Source organism: Conger conger, chromosome 10, assembly GCF_963514075.1.
Source record: "Conger conger chromosome 10, fConCon1.1, whole genome shotgun sequence".
In the NCBI taxonomy this organism is placed as follows: Eukaryota; Metazoa; Chordata; class Actinopteri; order Anguilliformes; family Congridae; genus Conger; species Conger conger.
In genome coordinates this window covers 20,973,742-20,995,305 of record NC_083769.1, presented here as the reverse complement: position 1 = coordinate 20,995,305, position 21,564 = coordinate 20,973,742, and the positions used below count along the sequence as shown (strand labels likewise).

Sequence of the window (21,564 nt, the reverse complement as noted above, 5' to 3'; positions counted from 1 at the left end):
TCCCATTTGCCTCCAGAATATCCCAAATTATTCATGGCATGGAATCAACCAAGTGCTGGAAACATTGGTAGGGATTTTGATCCATGCTGACTCGATAGCGTCATACAGATTCTGCGGGTCTTTTGGCCACTCATTCAGATTGCAGAACTTCCTTTCCACCACAAAACAAAGATACTCTATTACACTGAGATCTGAGTCCCAGAAGTCGCCATCATGTTCATGGAAGCAGCAAGAGACACCTCTGTGATGTAACATCATTATGCTGCAGAAAGTAACTGGAAAAAGGGTGGACTGTTGCTTAATGTGTGCCAAGAAAGCATTCCCCAGACCACAGCTGCCACCCGGCACTTGCCACAAGGCTGGATGGATCCACGGATGCATGCGGTGTGATAGACCAGGCAAGCAGGCAGAGGAGCAGGCAATTACCTAATAAAGTGAGTATACTGTGTGTACATTCAATATTTTAAATTTAATAATAGCTGCATTTTTCTAGTACCCGTTACATATTAATATGTTCTTTATGGAATTACACTTATCAATACAACAAAACTGACAATGCCAGAGGAGGGAAAGTCATTTCGAATTTCATTTTTAATAAAAGCAAACTAGAAATTTACACTGATACATACACACAAACAATCTGGAAAGAAACGTGCCCATCAGCAAAAAAATAAAATTAATTGATTTTCAGTCGGCTAACGACACAGTACAGTTTTCCACAGTAATAAGCGAACACTACGGCCCCAGTTACTCCACATAAAAATCTGTGATCGGATCTGTGGCTACAACAGATGAGATCGTGTTAAACGGAGTAGGTGTAAACGCACAGAAGATGCATTTGAATCGGATTAACAAAACCACTCTTCCACTTGGGTTGTCCTCATAGGGTGATGATGGGGCTATCAGACCCCCTTGCTCACCGGAGAAAAGCCCATCTGCTGTCAACTAGACACACTTTCCCAGGTTGTTTTCAAAAATCATGTATCTACATGGACTAAAAACTGATGCTTCACGCCAAAAAATTTGATCGTTCTGTAGCCAGCTCCAGTGGCCAGCCACAAGGCCATGGTGACAGGTTGCCGGTGAAATCAAATGCCGGTGAAATCAAATGCACAATTTGCCAACCATGTTCATGGAAAGTATTCCGCATACATGATCCCACCACTCCTGCCTCATTTTGTACAATCACAGCCTTCTTTGGGCAGTTGTGCCCTAGACAATGACTACCACTATAACCGTACAATCTTGTTGGTCCGTACATGAGTATGTGAACACAAATGATAATGCCAGATCTGAGCCCAAATTTTGTAACACAACGCGAAGGTGTGGTGCAATTCCATTCGTTTCTGTTCAAGGTGCTCAATCTAAATACCAGGTAAAAACTGTTCAACCAACAGCTACTAAGAACTAGTCTACTAAGAAGTAATCATTTCTGCTCCAATGCAGAAGCGCCTCACTTCAACCCTAGGAGAATTGAACCCATAGAAACCCATAGAAAGGCCTGGGAATCACAATGCATTTCAACGGTCATGTGTCTTGAAAAATGGTCATATGATCAAATACAACACTGGCATCACATCAGTCTGTGTGTGTGTGTGCGCGTGTGTGTGTGTGTGTATATATATATATATAGACACACACATATACAGACAGTGATGCCAATAGAAACCTATGGGGACAGATTCCATCATGCAGGGCACCAGGAAATAATAGTTTCACTCACTGCTTACACTCATTTGTGTCCTTGGTCACATGCCTAAGAACATGCACAATGACGAAAGCACAGGGTAATCACGTGCCTCGAGGGATGAACCTATGAAAAACGCTTGGATAAGTTGCCAAATGAGAGTGCAAAGCTTTTACATCAGAGCCTTTTTTGGGAAATAAAAACATCTATATTTTTTAACTTTAAAAGTAATAAAAAATACGAAGCATAGATTGAACATCAGTATATAAGCAGAAATATTTTTTGCTGTCAAACATGAATGGAGTCCAATGGGTAAATATAGCACAGATATTGTTATCACTAGAGGGCCACTCCATATCAATTAGCAAAACTGATAGCTCTAAAACTGGCCACCGTGTGGACTGGCAGTATATAGCCTCAGACAGCTGTAAGAGAAGCTGGTAAACACACAAATGGTATGTAAGCAAAGGCCTTGCGTATGTCCCGTGTCTGCATTCGTGTTTAGGTTTCTTACATAGAGTTCCAGACCACTGGCAGTAACCTGATTTTTCTAATAACTGATTTCAACACATCATTAAAGCCTGTAACATAACCCATACAACAAAAATATGCAATGAGCAACGCAAGGAGAGTTTTTGTGTTGCAAAATGTGCAGTCCAAATTTTATAAAAGCAACGCAAATGTGTGGTGCAATTCCAGGTGTTTCTGCTAGAGGAGCTAAAGGTAAAAGGGCCATTCCATGCCAATTCCAGGAGGTTGCACCACAGTACCTCATGGAGTTTTTTGTTTTCTGTGCGTTGGTAGATAATGATTTACAAAATTCCTGAAAATTTGAGCTTCATACTCGATTTCGTTTTTGCTGGTGTTCGCCAGGTGTTGCTATGAGAAATGCGTTGCAGCAGGAATGAAAGAATTTCCTAGTCTATACGTTTTCCTTGCTTTTTTCAAACAGCATTAACATAACTTTGGTGCACATGCAGACAATTACATTGGATTTAATATATGACTATAACGTGGAATAGGGCATTCATATTTCTCCCTTTCGCTCTCTCTCACACACACAGTAAACAAACAAACGCACACGGGCACAAACGCATGCACGCGCGCTTTGATAAAGGCTATTGGGGTTTCTCCTGTGACGCTTCAGTCCGGTTGAGCGCAGAGTCCTTTTCCGACACCTGCTTATCCTGGCCTTCCTGCGCCGCCTCCATCTTGTTTTTCTCCTCGCCCTTGATGGCCGCCGCTGCCTTCGCTCCCTCTTTCACACCCCCCGGCCCCTTGTTCTCGATCTCGGGTGTCTTGCCCATGCCCTCAGGTAGTGGGGGCAGGTAGCGGTAGCGGTATCCGTACGCACGCAGGTGGTAAGTGTAGTACTCCAGTACGTACATCAGCTCTGCGTCCACATAGTGAAAGGAGATGGCCAGATCTGAGCAGCACTGCGCACCCTGAGAGAGAGAGAGAGAGAGAGAGAGAGGGAGAGGGAGAGGGAGAGGGAGAGAGAGAGAGAGAGAGAGAGAGAGAGAGAGAGAGAGAGAGAGGGAGAGAGAGGGAGAGAGAGGGAGAGAGAGGGAGAGAGAGAGAGAGAGTGTGTGTGAGTGAGTGAGTGAGTGTGAGAGAGTGTGAGTCAGAGACAGAGAGAGAGAGAGAGAGAGAGAGAGAGAGAAAGAAAGAAAGAGAGATAGATAGACAGACATCAAGATAACAAGTAACAAGGCTTTGGATATCTGATAAGAAGCTGCTGTGCCAAAGGAGGGGAAACCAGGACATTGCAACAACTTTCAGAATGCAGCAATTTACTAATGAAACGGTCATCAGCTATTCAAACCATCTGAGAGGACCTGTTGTTGCCAGTGCTGATATTGCATATAAGCTTCCTCAAAGGTCAGTCCACTTGCCCCTGAACCCCCCCCAACACTCACCTCCACAATGGGGTAGTAGCAGTAGTTCCAGTACCAGAAGCTCTTGGAGAACTTTCCGGTGAGATGGTGCTCGGGGACGAAGGGATTGAAGGTTTCGCGGTGGAGCGTGTCCCTCGAGTCGCCCGCCAGGACGCCCATCTTCTCCAGGCACTGGCCCAGAGCCAGGTCCTCCACGGGCGTGGTGTGGGTGCAGACCTTGGTGCGGAAGCCCTCCACGAACCTCCGGAGGGCCTCCTTGCTCAGCACGTACCCCGCCCCGCCGCTCATGTAGCCCTGCTTGACGTAGGGCTTGAAGCGCTTGCCGAAGTACACCGGCTCCTCGGGTGTGTGGTTGGCCAGGACCCAGCGCAGGTTGTCCACGACCACGAAGGTGTCGTCGTCGGCCTTGAGGAACCAGTCGGCCTCGTCGCCGTGGTTCTTCAGCACGTAGTGGAAGGCGCGGATGGTCTTCCAGTAGAGCTGGTCGCGGCCCTCGCCCGTGCCCAGGCCCACGGTGGGGAAGTCACGGTCCTCCACCGAGCTCATGAACACCACCAGGTTGCAGTGGCGGCTCCAGGTGGCCTTCACGTGCCGCGTCTTCTTCTGAAGGTTCCCGGGGCCCGTCATCACCCAGCACAGGATGCGAACCTTACGGTACAGCTCGTCCGCCAGACCACTGTACTCACCTGGGGGTGCAAATACTCGCCGTTAGAAAAACCACCCTCAAATTCATCCAAAAAGCCCCGCAATATCAGACCTCGTGAAATCATTCAATTTGACTGTTGACTAATCTCCCCAACCCCACCCTCACCAACATACACTCACATACTCCAGAAACACTCTCCATGCAATACCATCCCAATAAAAAATAAATAAAAATAAAAAGACCTCATGATTTTTCCACATACAGTAACACTAACTTTCTTCAGTTTGACAATGCACTTCCGGCAATAAATGTCTGTCAGTAAATACATTGGCCAGCATTGTTAAAAAACAGAAATGATTGTATATACAGTGGCTTCAGAAGGTATTCAGACCCCTTCACTTTTTCTGCACTTTTTTGTGTTGTAATTCATTTTAAATAGATAACATTACCATTTTGTAATGAATAACCCATGACAAAGTGAACATATGTTTAGAGATTTTTGCACATTTATTAAAAACTGAAAAACTGAAATCTCATTTATATTTCTCAGGTAGTGTTCTACAGTGACAATGTCTGTTATTCAGTGAGTAGCCCATTGCTGAATGTCATGGTATTGATGTTTAGAGTTGCCATTTTCATGAAATCATCCCTTGTCATTAAGTTTTTCCCGAACTTTATACTGTGCGGTAATATATATAATTAATGTGCTTATACACATTTTATTGTCCAGCCTACTAGAGCTGGAGCAAAGAAAAACTTTGTCTGTTGCAAAAAAAGCTTTAATCTCCAAGAAATAAATGCTATATTTTATAATGATCATTTTTATATCCATTTGAAAAGATTATTCTTTTGTGCATCTTTTACTCCTTATACTTTTATAAACAGTATATATGTTTTTATACAGCAGTCTATTCACATATTGTTTAAAAGATTGTATTGATTATAAACAAATTAGCAATTTAAAGGGAGAGACTGGAACTTGTACAGGTCAATAGTTGAAACTTGTGTGTGTGTATGTGTGTGTGTGTGTGTGTGTGTGTGTGTCCAGCAGGCCCCAAGAGTTCTAATGAACAGGTAGCACCTTGAGAAGGTGTGGAAAAACAACAGGAAAACAATTTGTATTTTGTGTGTAATTTTGTATTTTGTTTCTTTACCTGAATGATAAAGAAAAACTATTAAATAAAAAATAATAAATAAATTTAAAAAACGGATTCCTCAACAAGCATGCAAACACTGAGACAGTTTTGTGACTTTGGCTATCCGGCCTCGTGTGCATGCTGCATGCCTCCCTCCAGTAGCATACCCTGTTGGCTTACCCGTTTGGTGGGGGTGGTTCAGGTTGATGAGGGCCAGCCCGTCCACCTTCCAGTTCTGGCCGCTGGTGACCTCTTCCGTAGTGGCGCCGACGTCGAGCGGCGGGGCGAAGCGCTTCTCGGACCACACCTGCCGCAGGAAGAAGTAGAGCGAGCAGGTGCCCACCAGGAAGCCCAGGTAAAAGGCACATCTGGAGCTCAGGGCCTTCATCTCCAGCTCCGCTGCGTCGCCTGGAGCTCCACGTGCTGCACCCTCACAGCATGACTGCGGGAGAAACACGCGGCCAAGTCACTTACTCCTCACCATAAACAACCAAACAGTTTGCGGGGTGGAGATGCTGCTCAGCATAACCTTGCCTCCTGTCCCGTTCTGCACCTGATCCTGTGCCCGCATACAGTCCTACTTTTGGCCAACATCGACAGTCGCTTGCGCGCGGTAGCGGCTACTCTAGTTGCTGTCCATAAATTACATAGGACTGGCCCCAAATCATGGAGTGGGAGATTAACAACACTACAATTTAAAAGGGTTAGCAGTGGATGTATTTACTCTGAGATGAAGAAGGAAACAGATGGATGAATAACACGGAATAAAGCTAATGCTGGTGTGTAATTTGCTGAGTCAGACAGGGATGTCCTGTTCTGGGTGTGGGTTTTACAAGTTGGTTGTGCAAACACCATAGTCCTCTTAGGGACTGTCACTGGTCTAAATGTCAAAACCAAAACTGGCACAGGCTTAATTTGTCATTCGTGCCATCATATTAAAGAGGAAACCTCACATTGTGCCCCCATGCTGTCTGTTCAGATAGATCTGGCTGCAGCAGTGCAGTGCAGCTACCGCTGGGACAGCTATGCATGCAAACGCATAGGGCCGAGTTACATGCACTGTGCTAACAACAAATACACAACCTCCACGACTACAATAACTGGAGTGCTAGAACATTCCACAATCCTGAAAGGAATAAAGTCTCACAGCAGTAGCTTAACTGTAATCCATTTTCCATTAGCATGGTCAACATTGTAAAACAGTTTAGTGATCCACACATGATGTAGAATACTATTGTAAGTACAACTGCAATCACCCCCCATTTACGCAAAACAGCACAACAGACATACTTAATGCACAGCCAAACACATTACTGCCCCAAGCCACATCAGAGCAATTTACAGTTTGAATAGTGCCATGTTAAATTCACGCTAAATCCTCCTAAATCAAACCATGACATTTTTCTTGTATACGAATGTAATTCATAAGCATAATCCATTTTAGATTACTTCTTTTTCAGAAGGAAATGAAACACATTTGTGATTCAACCGTACAAATAATATACGTGTGCTTACCAGTTCCCATGCAGAAGTAGCCAGCAGAGTGGTCTGTTAGCAGAGTCTGTGAGCATTAGTCAAACATTGACTTCATAAGGCAACTTGTCAGAATTCCATGGAGCAAGCAAAGGTTAGCTTTCAGTCCTCCAGGCATAGAATTACCAGTGTGTAGGGGAGCGGATACTAGGGAAACCTAGGGAAATCTGCCAAATGACTAAAATGTAATGTAAAATGTTCCACTGTAGGATCTGTGCAATGGTACGTCCATCACATTCAAATATTTCGTCAGCAGGATGAACATAGGCACACAGAAATGGGACGTGCTAAAATAGTCTGGAATTACAGCTAGTTTCATCCCACTCAATGCAGAGCAAATTTGTGTCCTGCATGAAATTTAATTAATTCCACAATTCTGGACAGTGAGAGCGTTTTTCTTTACAAGTTCATTATGTCTGTACAGAGTTATGATTATCTACCTCCGCCAAGCTGAAAGGCTATTCTACCTTTACCCAGGATTGACAGACTAACACCATTTCAAATATGAGTTTCCAATTTGTGCTTCCAAATTTTCTCCAAATGTTTCAAATCTGTAAGGCCGTGTCCACTCCAAAAAGCAAACTTAGGAAACAGAAAAGCAAATGCTTAGCTACACTCACAATTAGCTAGTCAGCCCCATCATTCAAACCAAAGGTATCCCTGTAGCTAAAATAGCCCTGTTAGCCCATTTATACCAGCCGCCACTGACCATATCCTCTTGTGAAAGATGGCTTTCCTTACAAAAATTCTGAAAACTCTTGCCACGCCAGACAGTTCAAACAAACCAACCCTTCCAGCAAGAGATCATATTCACAAAATAAAAGAGCAGATTTTCTCATTATTAACATTGCTCTCATAAAAGCAATGTCACCTGCAAGGTGATTTAGCATACACTTCAGTTTACCTGTAGACTGTGCATCTGACTCAGACATTACAGACTGGACGAAGGTATGTGGCACGGTGTCCGAAACGGCTTGTGTGCATCTATATTGAGTATAAAAATTGAATACTTGAATGAGAAAGTTGTTCAGTCCGTGCAATTGTCTGTAAATGTAGTGTACTTAAAATCCTCAGGTAATATAGGCATTTCCATGGGTTTGTTGACATTACATTATCGGCATTTGGCAGACGATCTTATCCAGAGCGACATACAGTTGATTAGACTAAGCAGGAGACAATCCTCCCCTGGAGGATTGCAGGGTTAAGGGCCTTGCTCAAGGGCCCAACAGCTGTGCGGATCTTATTGTGGCTACACTGGGATTCGAACCACCAACCTTGCCTGTCCCAGTCATTTACCTTAACGACTATACTACAGACCGTCCTGTTGAGTGTGGCTGTGGCCTTAACAGCCTCGTAATATGACTGTGTCCTCATTTGTACAGTCTACTAAACATACTGCTGACTGTCCCAACACATCCTCCATACGAGATTTGGTAACACTTTACTTGAACCCCTCAGCACAAGGCTAGCATAACACATGACATAACAGCTGTCAAAAGATGGCATAACAGATGATGTAATCTGATGTCAAATGACATAAAACTGTCATACTTTTACCATGTTATGACAGATGTTACCCAGAACAACTCTCTTTTTTGGAGGGTTTTATTCAGTGCAGTTATCCACAGCTAACTCCGTCATCCTGCTTCGTGAAACAGGGCTCTGATCTGGTAGCATAAACTGACTAGAGCAATCTAAATCTAATTTGAACTATCAAAAGCATTCGCCTTATCCAACCAATATGTTATTAACCCTAAATCACCCAACATGTTAGGTTCATCAGGTTCATCGAACACACATTGAAATACAGTGAGATTTAAATACGAAAGAACGTGCTTTATTGACACTAGCTACCTAGAAATCATGCCAGTTCCAAGTTCCAAGATCCGTAATGTTAGAAGTTGACAGTCGTCCTTGAACACGTTAAATTAATCTGCATTTCGTCTTATTTCGATTGAAGTTTATTTTATACCTCTTTCAAACACGTACAATACGGATCCTAGACTACATTGCCAGTAATAGTAATAGGTTGACATAACGTTATCGTACAACTGGAAGTTAGTTAATAACATCTGTTGTTATCACCTAATTTAGCCGTTACTTGTAGGCTAGCTATAATTTCCAAGCCATCTTATAATTCACTGCACGAATAGCTAGCTAATGTTAAGTTAGAGGCATTTCAAGCCTACATTAAAAAAAAAAAACTCAAGCTAGGTGTTGAAACAGCGGGTAGTTGGTTGACCAGCTACCTGTTAGACCAGCTCCATACTGAAGATGATTTGACCAGCTCAAGCTATGTTTTGAAACAGCTGGTAGCTGGCATTTCAAATTGGTAATAGATGGATTTAGACTAGGGAATAAAAAAAATAAAAATAAAAGAAGATATATCCAACTAGCTTTTTCCTTCGTTATCGTCATCACAGCTAACGGTTGCTTCTTGCTAGCTATTGAAAGTTCAAACTCATGATACGATGATGATAGTTAGCTAGCTACCATTAGAAAAGCATCGTTGTACAAAATTGTGTGGATAGCACAGAATCAGTTAGACGAGATACGTACAAACTGTAACTTAATATGAACTCAAACAAAGACTTGTAATTCAATAGCTAACGGTACATACCTCTCCAGGCGGAGCTTGCGAGCTCTAGGGCTAGCGTCGGTTCCAGCAGCTAATTATACAATTGTGCTTATTTCCGTTCAACGAATGTAACGTTAGCCACGTTAGCTCGCTAAAGCCATTTCAGTTAATTGAGTATAGAAATTCAGTCCAAACAGGTCCGAACGTACCTTCTGTGGTTTTTATGTAATCTAAATGCGCGGTAGGTCTGTCGTAGGTTTGCTAATCGGCTAGCATTTATTTTGAGTTATGTATGCAACATAGCCAGCGAAACACAACGCTGGCGTATAACCAACAGGTCAAGACAATTGTAACTAGTTAAACATGGCTGCGTTAAACTGGTACCAACGTTATCAAATTAGTTGGACACATGCTAGTTAAATAAAGGCCACTGCTTTGCGATTGAACGTGGTCACATGCATCCATAACATTAACGCATGTCAACATCAACCTCTAACCTTCTTCGCAGACGGATTTGATTGGTTCTTGAGTACGCTCTATGATATGAAGAAATCTCGATGGTAGAAAGGCATGTAGAAAATCCACAGAACAGTTCTGTGCGAAAGTCTCTGGAGTGGTTTCCGTTGGTAAACTGTACACAGGATGATGATACGGATGGGAAAAGATAGGGTTCTTAAAGGAATAGTTCACTTTTGGCTCCAGCACTTTTTAGTTTCTGACTACATGTCCGGCTTCAGACCTAGCCACTCGACGGAGACTGCACGAGCAACCTCTCGCTCCTCTGTCCTGATCCTTCTTTACGTCTCTGCGTCTCTGCGGCGTTCGACACAGTCAACCACTTCATCCTCTTAGCCTCCCTGGCATCTACAGGGATCTGTGGCACAGCCTTAGAGTGGATTAAATCTTATCTCTCTGGCCAGTCCTCCCAGGTGTCCTTGGCTGGAAGAGTGTCAACCCCTCGCCCCCTTGTTACAGGATTCCCCCAGGGCTCAGTCCTCGGACCCCTCCTCTTTTCATTTACACGAGATCCCTTGGCCCCGTTATCTCTGCTCATGGCATCGCATACAATGGGGGAAATAAGTATTGAACACATCAACATTTTGTCCAGTAAATGTATTTCCAATGAGGCCATTCAAGTGAAATTTGCACCAGACTTTGGTATTAACTCAAGAAATCCAGACAAAAAATCTAAACATTAAATAATAATAATAAAAATGTAACAAAGTGGAATGACATAGGAAAAAAGTATTGAACACACTAACTGAAATTAATTCAATACTTAATGGAGAAGCCTTTGTCTGTAATAACAGCTTCAAGGCGCTTTCTGTATGAAGTAACTAATCACCCGCAGTATTCAGGTGTGATTTTGGCCCATTCCTCTACACAGATTGTCTTTAAATCTTTAAGATTGCGGGGGGCCCTCTTGTGAATCTGGATCTTCAGATGCTTCCACAAATGTTCAATTGGGTTTAAGTCAGGTGATTGACTGGTCCATTCCAACAAGTTGATTTTCTTTCTCTGAAACCAATTGCGAGTTTCCTTTGCTGTATGCTTTGGATCGTTGTCCTGCTGGAAGGTCCACCCACGTCTCATCCTCAGCATCCTGGTGGATGGCAGCAGGTTCATCTCAATAATCTCTCTGTACATGGCTCCATTCATTGTTCCTTCAATGATATGAAGTCTGCCAGTACCACGAGAAGAGAAACAGCCCCACACCATGATACTTCCACCTCCAAACTTCACTGTTGGTATAGTGTTATTCGGGTGATGTGCAGTGCCATTTATCCTCCAAACATGGTGTGTTGTGTGACAGCCAAAAAGTTCAATTTTGGTCTCATCTGACTAGAGTACATGCTCCCAGTAGTTCACTGGCTTGTCCAAATGTTGTTTGGCAAACTTTAAACGAACATATCTTTTTTTCAGTAGTGGAGTCTTGCGGGCTGAGTTCCACAGAGGCCATGGCAGTGGAGTGCATTGCCTACTGTCCTTTCTGTCACAGTTGTACCTGCTGCCTCCAAGTCTTTCTGGAGCTCTTTCCTAGTGGTCCTTGGCTCTTTGGCTACTCTTCTAAGTATCCTTCTGACTTCCTGATCAGAAATCTTGCGAGGAGCTCCTGTGCATGGTCGGTTGATGGTGGAGTGATGTTGCTTCCACTTATGGATAATGCCCCCAATGGTACTTACTGGAAGATTCAGAAGTTGTGAAATACGTCTGTAGCCAATTCCATTTCCATGTTTTGCAACAATCTGGTTGGGAAGGTCTTGAGAGAGCTCTTTACTTTTACCCATCATTAGATGTTTATGGGGAAGCACCTATAGCCCATCAATATATTTTAACCCAGCTGACATTAATTAGCACAGATTGGAGGTAGAGTTGCCTCCTAATTAGTTATGGTTTTCAGCTGGTTCCTTGCCTTTCCTTGCTGTAGTGTACTGCTTTTTCTTAGTGTGTTCAATACTTTTTTCCTGTTTCATTCCACTTTATTACACATAACTTTATTTACATATGGACTTTAATGTTTTGATTTTATGTCTGGATTTTTTTAGTTAATTCCAAAGTCTGGTGCAAATTTCACTTGAATAGGCTCATTGGAAATACATTTACTGGACAAAATGTTTACTTATTTCCCCCATTGTATCATTGTTATGCCGATGACACCCAACTTTTTCTCTCCTTTCCCCCATCAGACACACAGGTCTCTACCCGTATCTCCGCCTGCCTGAGAGAGATCCAGAGCTGGATGGGCAACCACCATCTAAAGCTCAACCCAGGTAAGACGGAGGTAATCTCCAACCCTGCTCTAACCTCTCCCTTCTCTGATTTTTCCATCTCACTAGGGGATACCACAGTGACTTCATCCCCTAGTGCAAGAAACCTTGGAGTGGTGATAGACAACAGGCTGTCCTTCTCCGAGAATATCGCTACGGTGACCCAAGCGTGCAGGTTCTTCCTGTACAACATCCGGAGAATCCAACCCTTTCTCACCACCTACTCCACTCAGCTCCTTGTTCAAGCAATGGTCCTGTCCCGTCTGGACTATTGCAATTCTCTGCTGGCTGGCCTTCCAGCATCTGCCATCAGACCCCTACAACTGATCCAGAATGCTGCAGCCCGTCTGGTATTCAATGTTCCCAGACATTCACATGTCACCCCCCTGCTCAGCAACCTCCACTGGCTGCCTGTTATGGCTCGCATCAAATTTAAAACTTTGGTGCTTGCATACCAGGCAGTTAAGGGATGAGCCCCTGTATATATTTAATCCCTTATCAAGACCTATACACCAACAAGACCCCTCCGTTCTGCTACTATGTGCCGTCTGGCGCCTCCCCCTCGCCACACCTGCACTTCACGCTCACGACTGCTGTCTGTCCTGGTCCCACGGTGGTGGAATAACCTCCCGGTCGGTGGATGTTAGAACAGCAGAGTCTCTGACCTCCTTCAAGCGCAGACTGAAGACTCATCTCTTCAGGCTACACCTTTCCCTTCCTAACTCGCCACCATGATTAGCCTTAGACTGTAATGGCACTTATGTATGGATTGTATAGATATTGTTACTTGTATAGATATTGTTGTTTTTTATTGGCTGTTGTATTGTTGTACTCAGGGGATTCTAGCTGCCAACTGTGGTATGCTAGTTTGGAAGTTGATTGTACTCTTCAAGGGTTCTGATTATCTGTATGTTTACACTAGGACTCGGAACTGTACTGTCCTCTCAGGTCCTCTTCGCACTTATACTTGTGTTTGATTTGGACTTTGTTGTACGTCGCCCTGGATAAGAGCGTAATGTAATGTAATGTCGGTTTTACAATGGTCAGTAGCCTGTTGGGGCATTTGAGGGTTTGTAGTCTAAACCTAAATAAATACACTCAAAGCAGCGTATACAGCGACATTGTGTTTCCAGAGGCTGTACATATCAACATATTTATTTAATAGCATTCATTCACAATTAAAATGAATAAATAAGTAATATCTCTTAAAAGGGTGTCTGTGTCCGAAATGGCTCACTATTCGATAACTAGTATACTAGATTGGCCGTAAAATCTATTGACCAACCGTGGTCACAATAGAAAGGTCGATACGAACCAGAATGTTTTGCGACGAGCGTTTTCCCTAACTTTATTATACACCCAAACCCTGTTTCATTCTCATTGGCGGTCCAGGAATTCAAATTAAACGGCTCTTCTGGGTTTTGCCACGTTGCTGTTCCCAAGTACAAATAGGCTTTATAACCTAAAATAACATATTATAGCTGCTGTCCGTATTCATTATTCAATAATCCAAAACCTTGTTCACCCAGCAAGTGGCACTGTTTGTTAGCTAGCTAAAACGACATGTCTTATAGTTGCAAAGCTCTCAAGTCTCACGCATTGGGCATGAGACACACGCATTTCAACCCGTTCACACGCCACACCTTGTATTTCTCACGCAGAGAAATTACCAGGATAACGCCCACCAATTTGCGCCGCTATTTTTTATAACAGTGGAACAGGTAGGAATCAAGTGGGTTCCCCGTAGAGTTCAGAAGGCGCCTGCCACGCACCAGCTAATCAAATAATAAGAATATAGCTACCGAACAGCCAATCAAAAAATAGCATTGCTGTATCCGGGTAAGATTGAGATATTCCCGCTACAACAACGTTACATTCTGATTCCAACGACGACAATGACACATTGATTCACGCGCTCGCTGAAGTAGCTACAGAAGACGTCAATTAACACATTGATTCAGACGCTTGCTGAAGTAGCTACAGAAGAGAGGACAACTGTCACATTGATTCACATCTCGCCGAAGTAGCTACAGACTGATCGACGTGGGAGAAGACCATATCCTATGAGTACAGTTAGTCATCTGATCATTTGATTTCCGTTGCTGGGGAATATTGTGTCCAGGCAGCTGGTAATCAGTAATGTTAGCTAACAGTTTGACCAGAGTGTGTGAACTAGCCTCGCTAGCCAGTTGAATCCCTACTAATTTCAGCAGCTATTCTGACACTTGTTTTTTAGTCTTAGTTCAGGACCCATTATTCACAAAGCTTTTCTCTTAGGCTACCACTAAGAGTACTTCTAAATTGCACTAAAAGTTTTTAGTTTTTTCTTAAAAGTAATTCACAAAGCAGTTGAGACCAACTTCTAGGAAGGACATTACCAACTTAAGATAAAAGCTCCGCTTTGCTTGACAGCTCATGCACGAGCTTGCATGCATTCACCTCGCTCTGTGTTAGGCTGATGAGTGACACTTTCATTGTATGTCATTCTCGGGATATAGACCTACTGTTGGCTGTACTGTATTTTCAATTGTCATCATGAAAATACAGTCTAGGCTATGTTTGGTCTGCTTGGCTATTATGACCCTGACACACATGCGATTTCGGCCGTCGTACGTGGTCGGCGGTAGCTTTTGCGCCGATTACACATGTAGAATCGGCGGCTCGTCAGGTTTTTTCCTTTTCACATGCCACAAGATCCCACCACCTTTAATGTCGAGGAGTTTTGGGGGAGTATGTCCTCAACCAAGAGCAAGGTAAGAAATATTTGGCACCACATGACATACACATAATTAATTAAAATAATAAAAGCAAAGCATTTGAGTAATAGAGGCCCTTGGTTCCTTTTTTCAAAGGTGACCGGTTGAGCCAGTTTGGGAGGCTTTCTAAGATAGCTGCATTAGTGTTAGTGCTCCCTCATTCGAATGCAGGGTTTTCTCCATGGTCGGATTAAACAAGACCAAAACTAGAAACAGCTTGGCACTGGACGGAACTCTGTCATCCATAATGACAGTTAAAATGGCTGGTCTGGAACCACAGTGTTTCAAATGGGAGCCACCAACCCCTGTGCTGAAGGCCCCAAAACCTGCCACCAACACCTACAATAAACTACACTAACCATTATCTCTCTCACACACACACACACCTGCACTAAGAAATGTTGAATTAAATAAATTTTTTATTTGTACGAATGTATGTATCATTTATCAGATCAGACCCCCGTCCCAACGCCAACCAAACCCCCACCCCCGCCGCTGCCGCCAAAATCTCACTCTGAACTCAGTTCAAAACTTGTAGTTGACATGAACGTTATTTGTAACGAATGAGTAGGTTACATCCAGTCTATCGACTAAAAGCACCAACAGCATTCTTCTAAACCCGTATTCTGTTTCATTTTCCGATTATGGAAGACTTCCTTTAAGCAGTTTGCCTGTGTCTAGGATTATGTTTTTGATTAGTTGCTTTTCAGAATAAAACAGTTTCAGAGTTTAGAGCCCTATAATGTATGCATTAATAGTGTATTTATTTCTAGTTGTACTGGTGGTACTCTTGTGCCATGGATTCAGAGAACTAGCTTCAGTATTGAAAGTGCTAAAGACTTGGTGCTGTATAGGCATAGGTGGAGTATGTTCTGCCAACATGGATACATTCAACTTTAAAACCTAACATATAGGCAACAATTCTCACAATAGTTATAGAAAGATTGTTTGGAAATTTTTAAATGGTTATTGAGTAGAACACTCACACCTGATTCAGTTGGAGACCTGTCCTGGTGCTGACGGACTTTCAATTTCATCTTATGAATGATTTTGTTCAAGATGGATCCAGGAAGAAATACCAAAGTGGGTGAAAGAAGAGGACAAATCACTGGATGTTGGAGGGGGTGGAGTATTCATGTTGAATGGCAAACAGGATGGATGCTTGATGTTTGGATATATCAGCTGATGATTGCCAGGGATATATCAGGCATGCACAGAGGTTCTTTCCCCAGTGTATAGCAATGAGAATGTGGCCAAATGAAGTGGACCGGACAGACCGAAGCCAGCATTGCTGTACCTGTGAGTTTATTTCACCGTAAACTACATCCATTTTACTGTATTACTGTCATGGTGGGAGGTAGTGACCGATTGGAGCCACCAGAGGGCAGGGTCTCATTGTTTTCACCTGGCCCTCATTAGTGCCAGGGAAGCGTTCCTCCTGAGAGTATTTAAGGGCAGTGCTGACAGTCTATCAATACTTTGGTGTCCACTGTTCGCTCTGGCGCAAAGCTGGTAAGCTGTAAGATTGTTGAGTCAGGTAATGTGCTGGTTTGGGTTTCTGACACTCGTTAAAGAAAGAGGTAAGGAAGGTGCTCAGTTTGCTAGTGTGTGTACACTGCTGGCGCCTTCCTATAGGTTCTTTGTTTTCGTTCTCTTTTATTTTTCGTGGCTCGTGTGAGCCTGTGGTAGAGGGACGGTGTCCCCGGTAAATGTATTTTTGTTTGCGTTTTTCTCCTGAGCTGCGACTCAAGGTTTTATTTTTGTGCCTTGTCTTTTGCTAGGTTGTACTTTTATTTTATCCCCGGTCCGGGGATTTCAGTGCTCAACTTAAGCACTTATTTTGGTTGGGTAGTCGCCCTGTTTTTTAAGGGTCGTTTTATTTTCTCATAGCTGTTTTGGGCTTTATATTCTGATTCGATCAGAGTTTTCATCCGTATTATTTTCTGTTCCTCCCACTGTTCCGGAAGTATTCCCCATTTGTATTTGTACATCCCAGTTCCTTTCTCTTCCGGGATTTTGTGGCGAACACAAATGGGCAATTATCCTTCATGGGGGACCAGTGTCCCCTCTTCCCCTTACTCCTCCTGTTCCTTCCTCCTTTAATTTGGAGGCACAAGTGACTTTGACCGTGGAATGATTGTTGGTGGTAGACAAGGTGGTTTGAGTATCTGAGAAACTAATGATCCCCTGGGATTTTCACACACTCTAGTCTCTAAAGTTTGCAAAGAATTGTATTTAAAAAATACAGTGAGCAGCAATTCTGAGAGAGGCCAGACTGGTCAAAGCTGACAGGAAGGTGACAGTAACACAAATAATCACACATTACAACAGTGGTATGCAGAAGTGTAAATAAATAACACACAACGCATCATGACTCTAAGGGGATAGGCTACAGCAGTAGAAGTCTCAAAAATATGTGAGGAATATATTATGTTAAAAACAGGCCAATTACATGCTAAAGTATTTTATTACCAAATATAACACACATTACTAGCTTTCGTACAGTTGCAGAGGACTACAACACAACACAAAGATTGGCAGGCATTCACTTTCTCCTGATTTCTGTGTGAAGATGTTTTATTGATATCACTTCAGTGGTCATGAATTAGAAAAACAGTGTTATTTCAAGGCAAGCTTTCCATCAGACCCATTAAGTTACTTTCCTTATGGTCTTAAAGAATGACAGTGTCACAGTCGGTGAATGCATGGAACATAGGCATTGCAACACACTTGTCTGGTCCAAGGGCTTTGGCAGTTCTGCCAGGAGGCCAAGGTTCTCTTCAGTTCCAATGACAATCATTACATTACATTACATTACATTACGTGGCATTTAGCAGACGCTCTTATCCAGAGCGACGTACAACAAAGTGCAAATCAAACACAAGAACAAGTGCAAAAGTGGACCTGAGAGGACAGTACAGTTCCGAGTCCTAGTGTAAACATACAGAAATTCAGAACCCTTGAAGAGTACAATCAACTTTCAAACTAGCATACCACAGTTGGCAGATAGAATACAACAATACAACAGCCAATAAAAACAACAATACCTATACAAGTACAATATCTATACATAAGTGCCATTACGGTCTAAGGCTAATCACGGTGATTGTGAGTTGGGGAGGGAAAGGTGTAGCCTGAAGAGATGGGTCTTCAGTCTGCGCTTGAAGGAGGTCAGAGACTCTGCTGTTCTGACATCCACCGGGAGGTCATTCCACCACGGGCTGCAGCATTATGAATGAGTTGTAGGGGTCTGATGGCAGATGCTGGAAGGCCAGCCAGCAGAGAATTGCAATAGTCCAGGTGGGACAGGACCATTGCTTGAGTGGAGTACACTGTAAATTGTAATTTGTTGACTTTACTTAAAAAAACTTAGGAAACCGATTGCCTCAAAATTTCCAAGTAAAGTAGATCATTAATTTTAAGTTAAAAGAACTGTGTTTAGACAACTCATGTCATCAAAATCATTAATTAAGTTGACTATAAAATGAACTTACAGATCAGAGTTATGCTCAGTAAGCAGTAGTCATTAAAAAAAGTTATCCTGACAAGGCTAAGTGTTCACATTACTAGGAAAATCTTAGGAAACCGATTGTCTTAAAATATTCAAGTAAGCTTTACTAAAAGTGTTAAGTTGTTGAAACAAAGAGAGACAACAATTTGAAATGAACACCAAAATGGTTCATTTGTTCTCTGAGACAAGTAAACAACAAACAATCAGTCAATTGAAGGACCCACTTGTCTTATCAATTAAGTTAACAGCAGATATGGGTCTGTTCAGGCCCAACTCCACCTGCATGACTTCAAAATAAAATCTTTAGGCTGAATATGCAACTCCTGACATTTGAGACAACAGCTAAAATCTGCTCAGACCCTTCTGAGGATGTGTTTAAAACCACCCTAGTGATTGACTTTGAAAAGATATTAAATCAGAGATAACTGGATACCTTGCAAAAACTCAAACACTTACCAAGAATATTTGTCTTATTTCTAGCCAATGTCTAATTTCTAGTCAAAACAAATCTGATTACACTTAAAATAAGACTCATCACCTAAAAAGTAACTAATCTTTAGACAATTTTCATTAGTTCCAAGCAAATCTTCACTTGAAATAAGTAGAAAAAATTGCCAATGTAATAAGAAAAAAGATACTTACTCCATTGACATTTTTTCTACTTATTCCATTCATCCATCCATCATCACCCGCTTATCCGGAGTCGGGTCGCGGGGGCAGTAGGCAAAGCCGGGTATTCCAGGCGTCCCTCTCCCCAGCAACGCATTCTAGCTCCTCCTGGGGGATCCCGAGGCGTTCCCTGGCCAGGAGAGATATATAATCTCTCCAGCGGGCTCTGGGTCTCCCTCGGGGTCTCCGCCCAGTTGGACGAGCCCGGGAGGCATCCTGATCAGATGCCCGAACCACCTCAATTGGCTCCTTTCGACGCGAAGGAGCAGCGGCTCTACTCCGAGCTCCCTCCGGATGTCCGAGCTCCTCACCCTATCTCTAAGGCTGAGCCCGGCCACCCTTCGGAGGAAGCTCATTTCGGCTCATTTCCGGCCCGCATTACTGTTGACGCTGCACCGATCCGCCTGTCGATCTCACGCTCCCTTCTACCCTCACTCGTGAACAAGACCCCGAGATACTTGAACTCCTTCACTTGGGGCAAAGACTCGTTCCCAACCCGGAGGGAGCAATCCACCGTTTTCCGGCAGAGAACCATGGCCTCGGACTTGGAGGTGCTGACTCTCATCCCGGCCGCTTCACACTCGACTGCAAACCGCTCCAGTGCGTGCTGAAGGTCACGGTCCGATGAAGCCAGCAGAACCACATCATCCGCAAAAAGCAGAGATGCGATTCTGAGGTCACCAAACCGGACACTCTCCTCACCTCGGCTGCGCCTTGAGATCCTGTCCATGAATACCACAAACAGGACCGGTGACAAGGGGCAACCTTGGCGGAGTCCAACACCCACCGGAAACGTGCTTGACTTTGTGCCGAGATTGCGGACACAGCTCTCACTTTGGTTATACAGGGACCTGATGGCTCGTAACAACGGCCCCGGTACCCCATACTCCTGCAGTACACCCCACAGGGTTCCCCGGGGGAAAGCCTTCTCCAAGTCCACAAAGCACATGTGGACTGGATGGGCAAACTCCCATGACCCCGCCAGCAACCCTGCCAAGGTAACGAGCTGGTCCACTGTTCCACGGCCAGGACGGAAGCCACATTGATCCTCCTGAATCCGAGGTTCGACCATCGGTCGGAGCCTCCTTTCCAGTACCCTAGAGTAACCTTTCCCAGGGAGGCTGAGGAGTGTGATACCCCGGTAATTGGAGCACACCCTCCGGTCCCCCTTCTTGAAAATGGGGACCACCACCCCGGTCTGCCACTCTACAGGTACTCTCCCCGACCTCCACGTGACACTGAAGAGGCGTGTCAGCCAAGACAGCCCAACAATGTCCAGAGCCTTCAGCATCTCAGGGCGAATCTCATCTACACCCGGCGACTTGCCACTGAGGAGCTTTTTGACTACCTCAGCAACTTCCGCCAGGGATATAGGTGCAGATTCCCCCGAGTCTTCAGGCTCTGCCTCTTCCACAGAGGACGTGTTGTTCGGGTTCAGGAGCTCCTCGAAGTGCTCTTTCCACCGCCCGACAATATCCCCAGTCCGGGTCAGCAGTTCTCCTCCCCTGCTGAAAACAGCCTGAGACAAGACCTGCTTTCCCTTTCTGAGTCGTCGGATGGTTTGCCAGAACTTCCTCGAGGCCAACCGAAAGTCCTTCTCCATAGCCTCCCCAAACTCCTCCCATTCCCGGGTTTTTGCTTCAGCGACTGCCGAAGCCGCAGCCCTTCTGGCCACCCGGTACCTGTCTGCTGCTTCAGGGGGCCCCGGGCCAGCAATGCCCGAAAGGCCTCCTTCTTCAGCTTGACGGCCTCCCTCACCGCTGGTGTCCACCAGCGGGTTCTTGGGTTGCCGCCCCGACAGGCACCGATGACCTTCTGGCCACAGCTCCTGCTTGCCGCCTCTGCAATGGAGGCTTTGAACGTGGCCCACTCGGACTCCATGTCCCCAGCTTCCCCCGGGATGCGTGAGAAGTTCTTCCGGAGGTGGGAGTTGAACAGGGGCCTCCGCCAGACGTTCCCAGTTCACCCTCACTACACGTTTTGGTTTACTGGGTCTGTCCGGCAGCCTCCCCGGCCACTTGATCCAACTCACCACCAGGTGGTGATCAGTTGACAGCTCTGCTCCTCTCTTCACCCGAGTGTCCAAGACATACGGCCGCAGGTCTGATGATACGACCACAAAGTCGATCATCGATCTTTGGCCTAAGGTGCTCTGGTACCAAGTACACTTATGAGCTACCCTATGCTCGAACATGGTGTTTGTTATCGACAATCCATGACCAGCACAGAAGTCCAATAACAAAACACTGCTTGGGTTCAGATCAGGCAGGCCGTTCCTCCCAATCACCCCCAGGTTTCTCCGTCATTGCCCACGTGAGCGTTGAAGTCGCCCAGCAGAACTATGGAGTCTCCGGGTGGCACCCTTTCCAGGATGCCGCCCAG

The 21,564-nt window shown here is 44.4% G+C and overlaps 1 protein-coding gene across 4 annotated transcripts; it reads right to left on the bottom strand.

The window, feature by feature from the left end:
• Positions 1-572: 572 nt before the first annotated feature.
• c1galt1la (core 1 synthase, glycoprotein-N-acetylgalactosamine 3-beta-galactosyltransferase 1, like a) lies at positions 573-10,112 on the bottom strand. Of its 4 annotated transcripts, XM_061258866.1 has the most exons (5): positions 9,521-9,969; positions 6,883-6,928; positions 5,548-5,809; positions 3,607-4,271; positions 573-3,132 (listed from the first exon to the last, which is right to left on the bottom strand). In XM_061258866.1, exons 3-5 carry the CDS (start codon positions 5,753-5,755, stop codon positions 2,806-2,808), a joined length of 1,200 nt encoding a protein of 399 aa, XP_061114850.1. In that variant the 5' UTR covers positions 5,756-5,809; positions 6,883-6,928; positions 9,521-9,969; the 3' UTR covers positions 573-2,805. The 4 variants fall into 4 exon arrangements, with proteins under 4 accessions (XP_061114850.1, XP_061114851.1, XP_061114849.1 ...); XM_061258867.1 differs by lacking the exons at positions 6,883-6,928; positions 9,521-9,969 and adding an exon at positions 9,976-10,112; XM_061258865.1 differs by lacking the exon at positions 6,883-6,928.
• Positions 10,113-21,564: the final 11,452 nt, after the last annotated feature.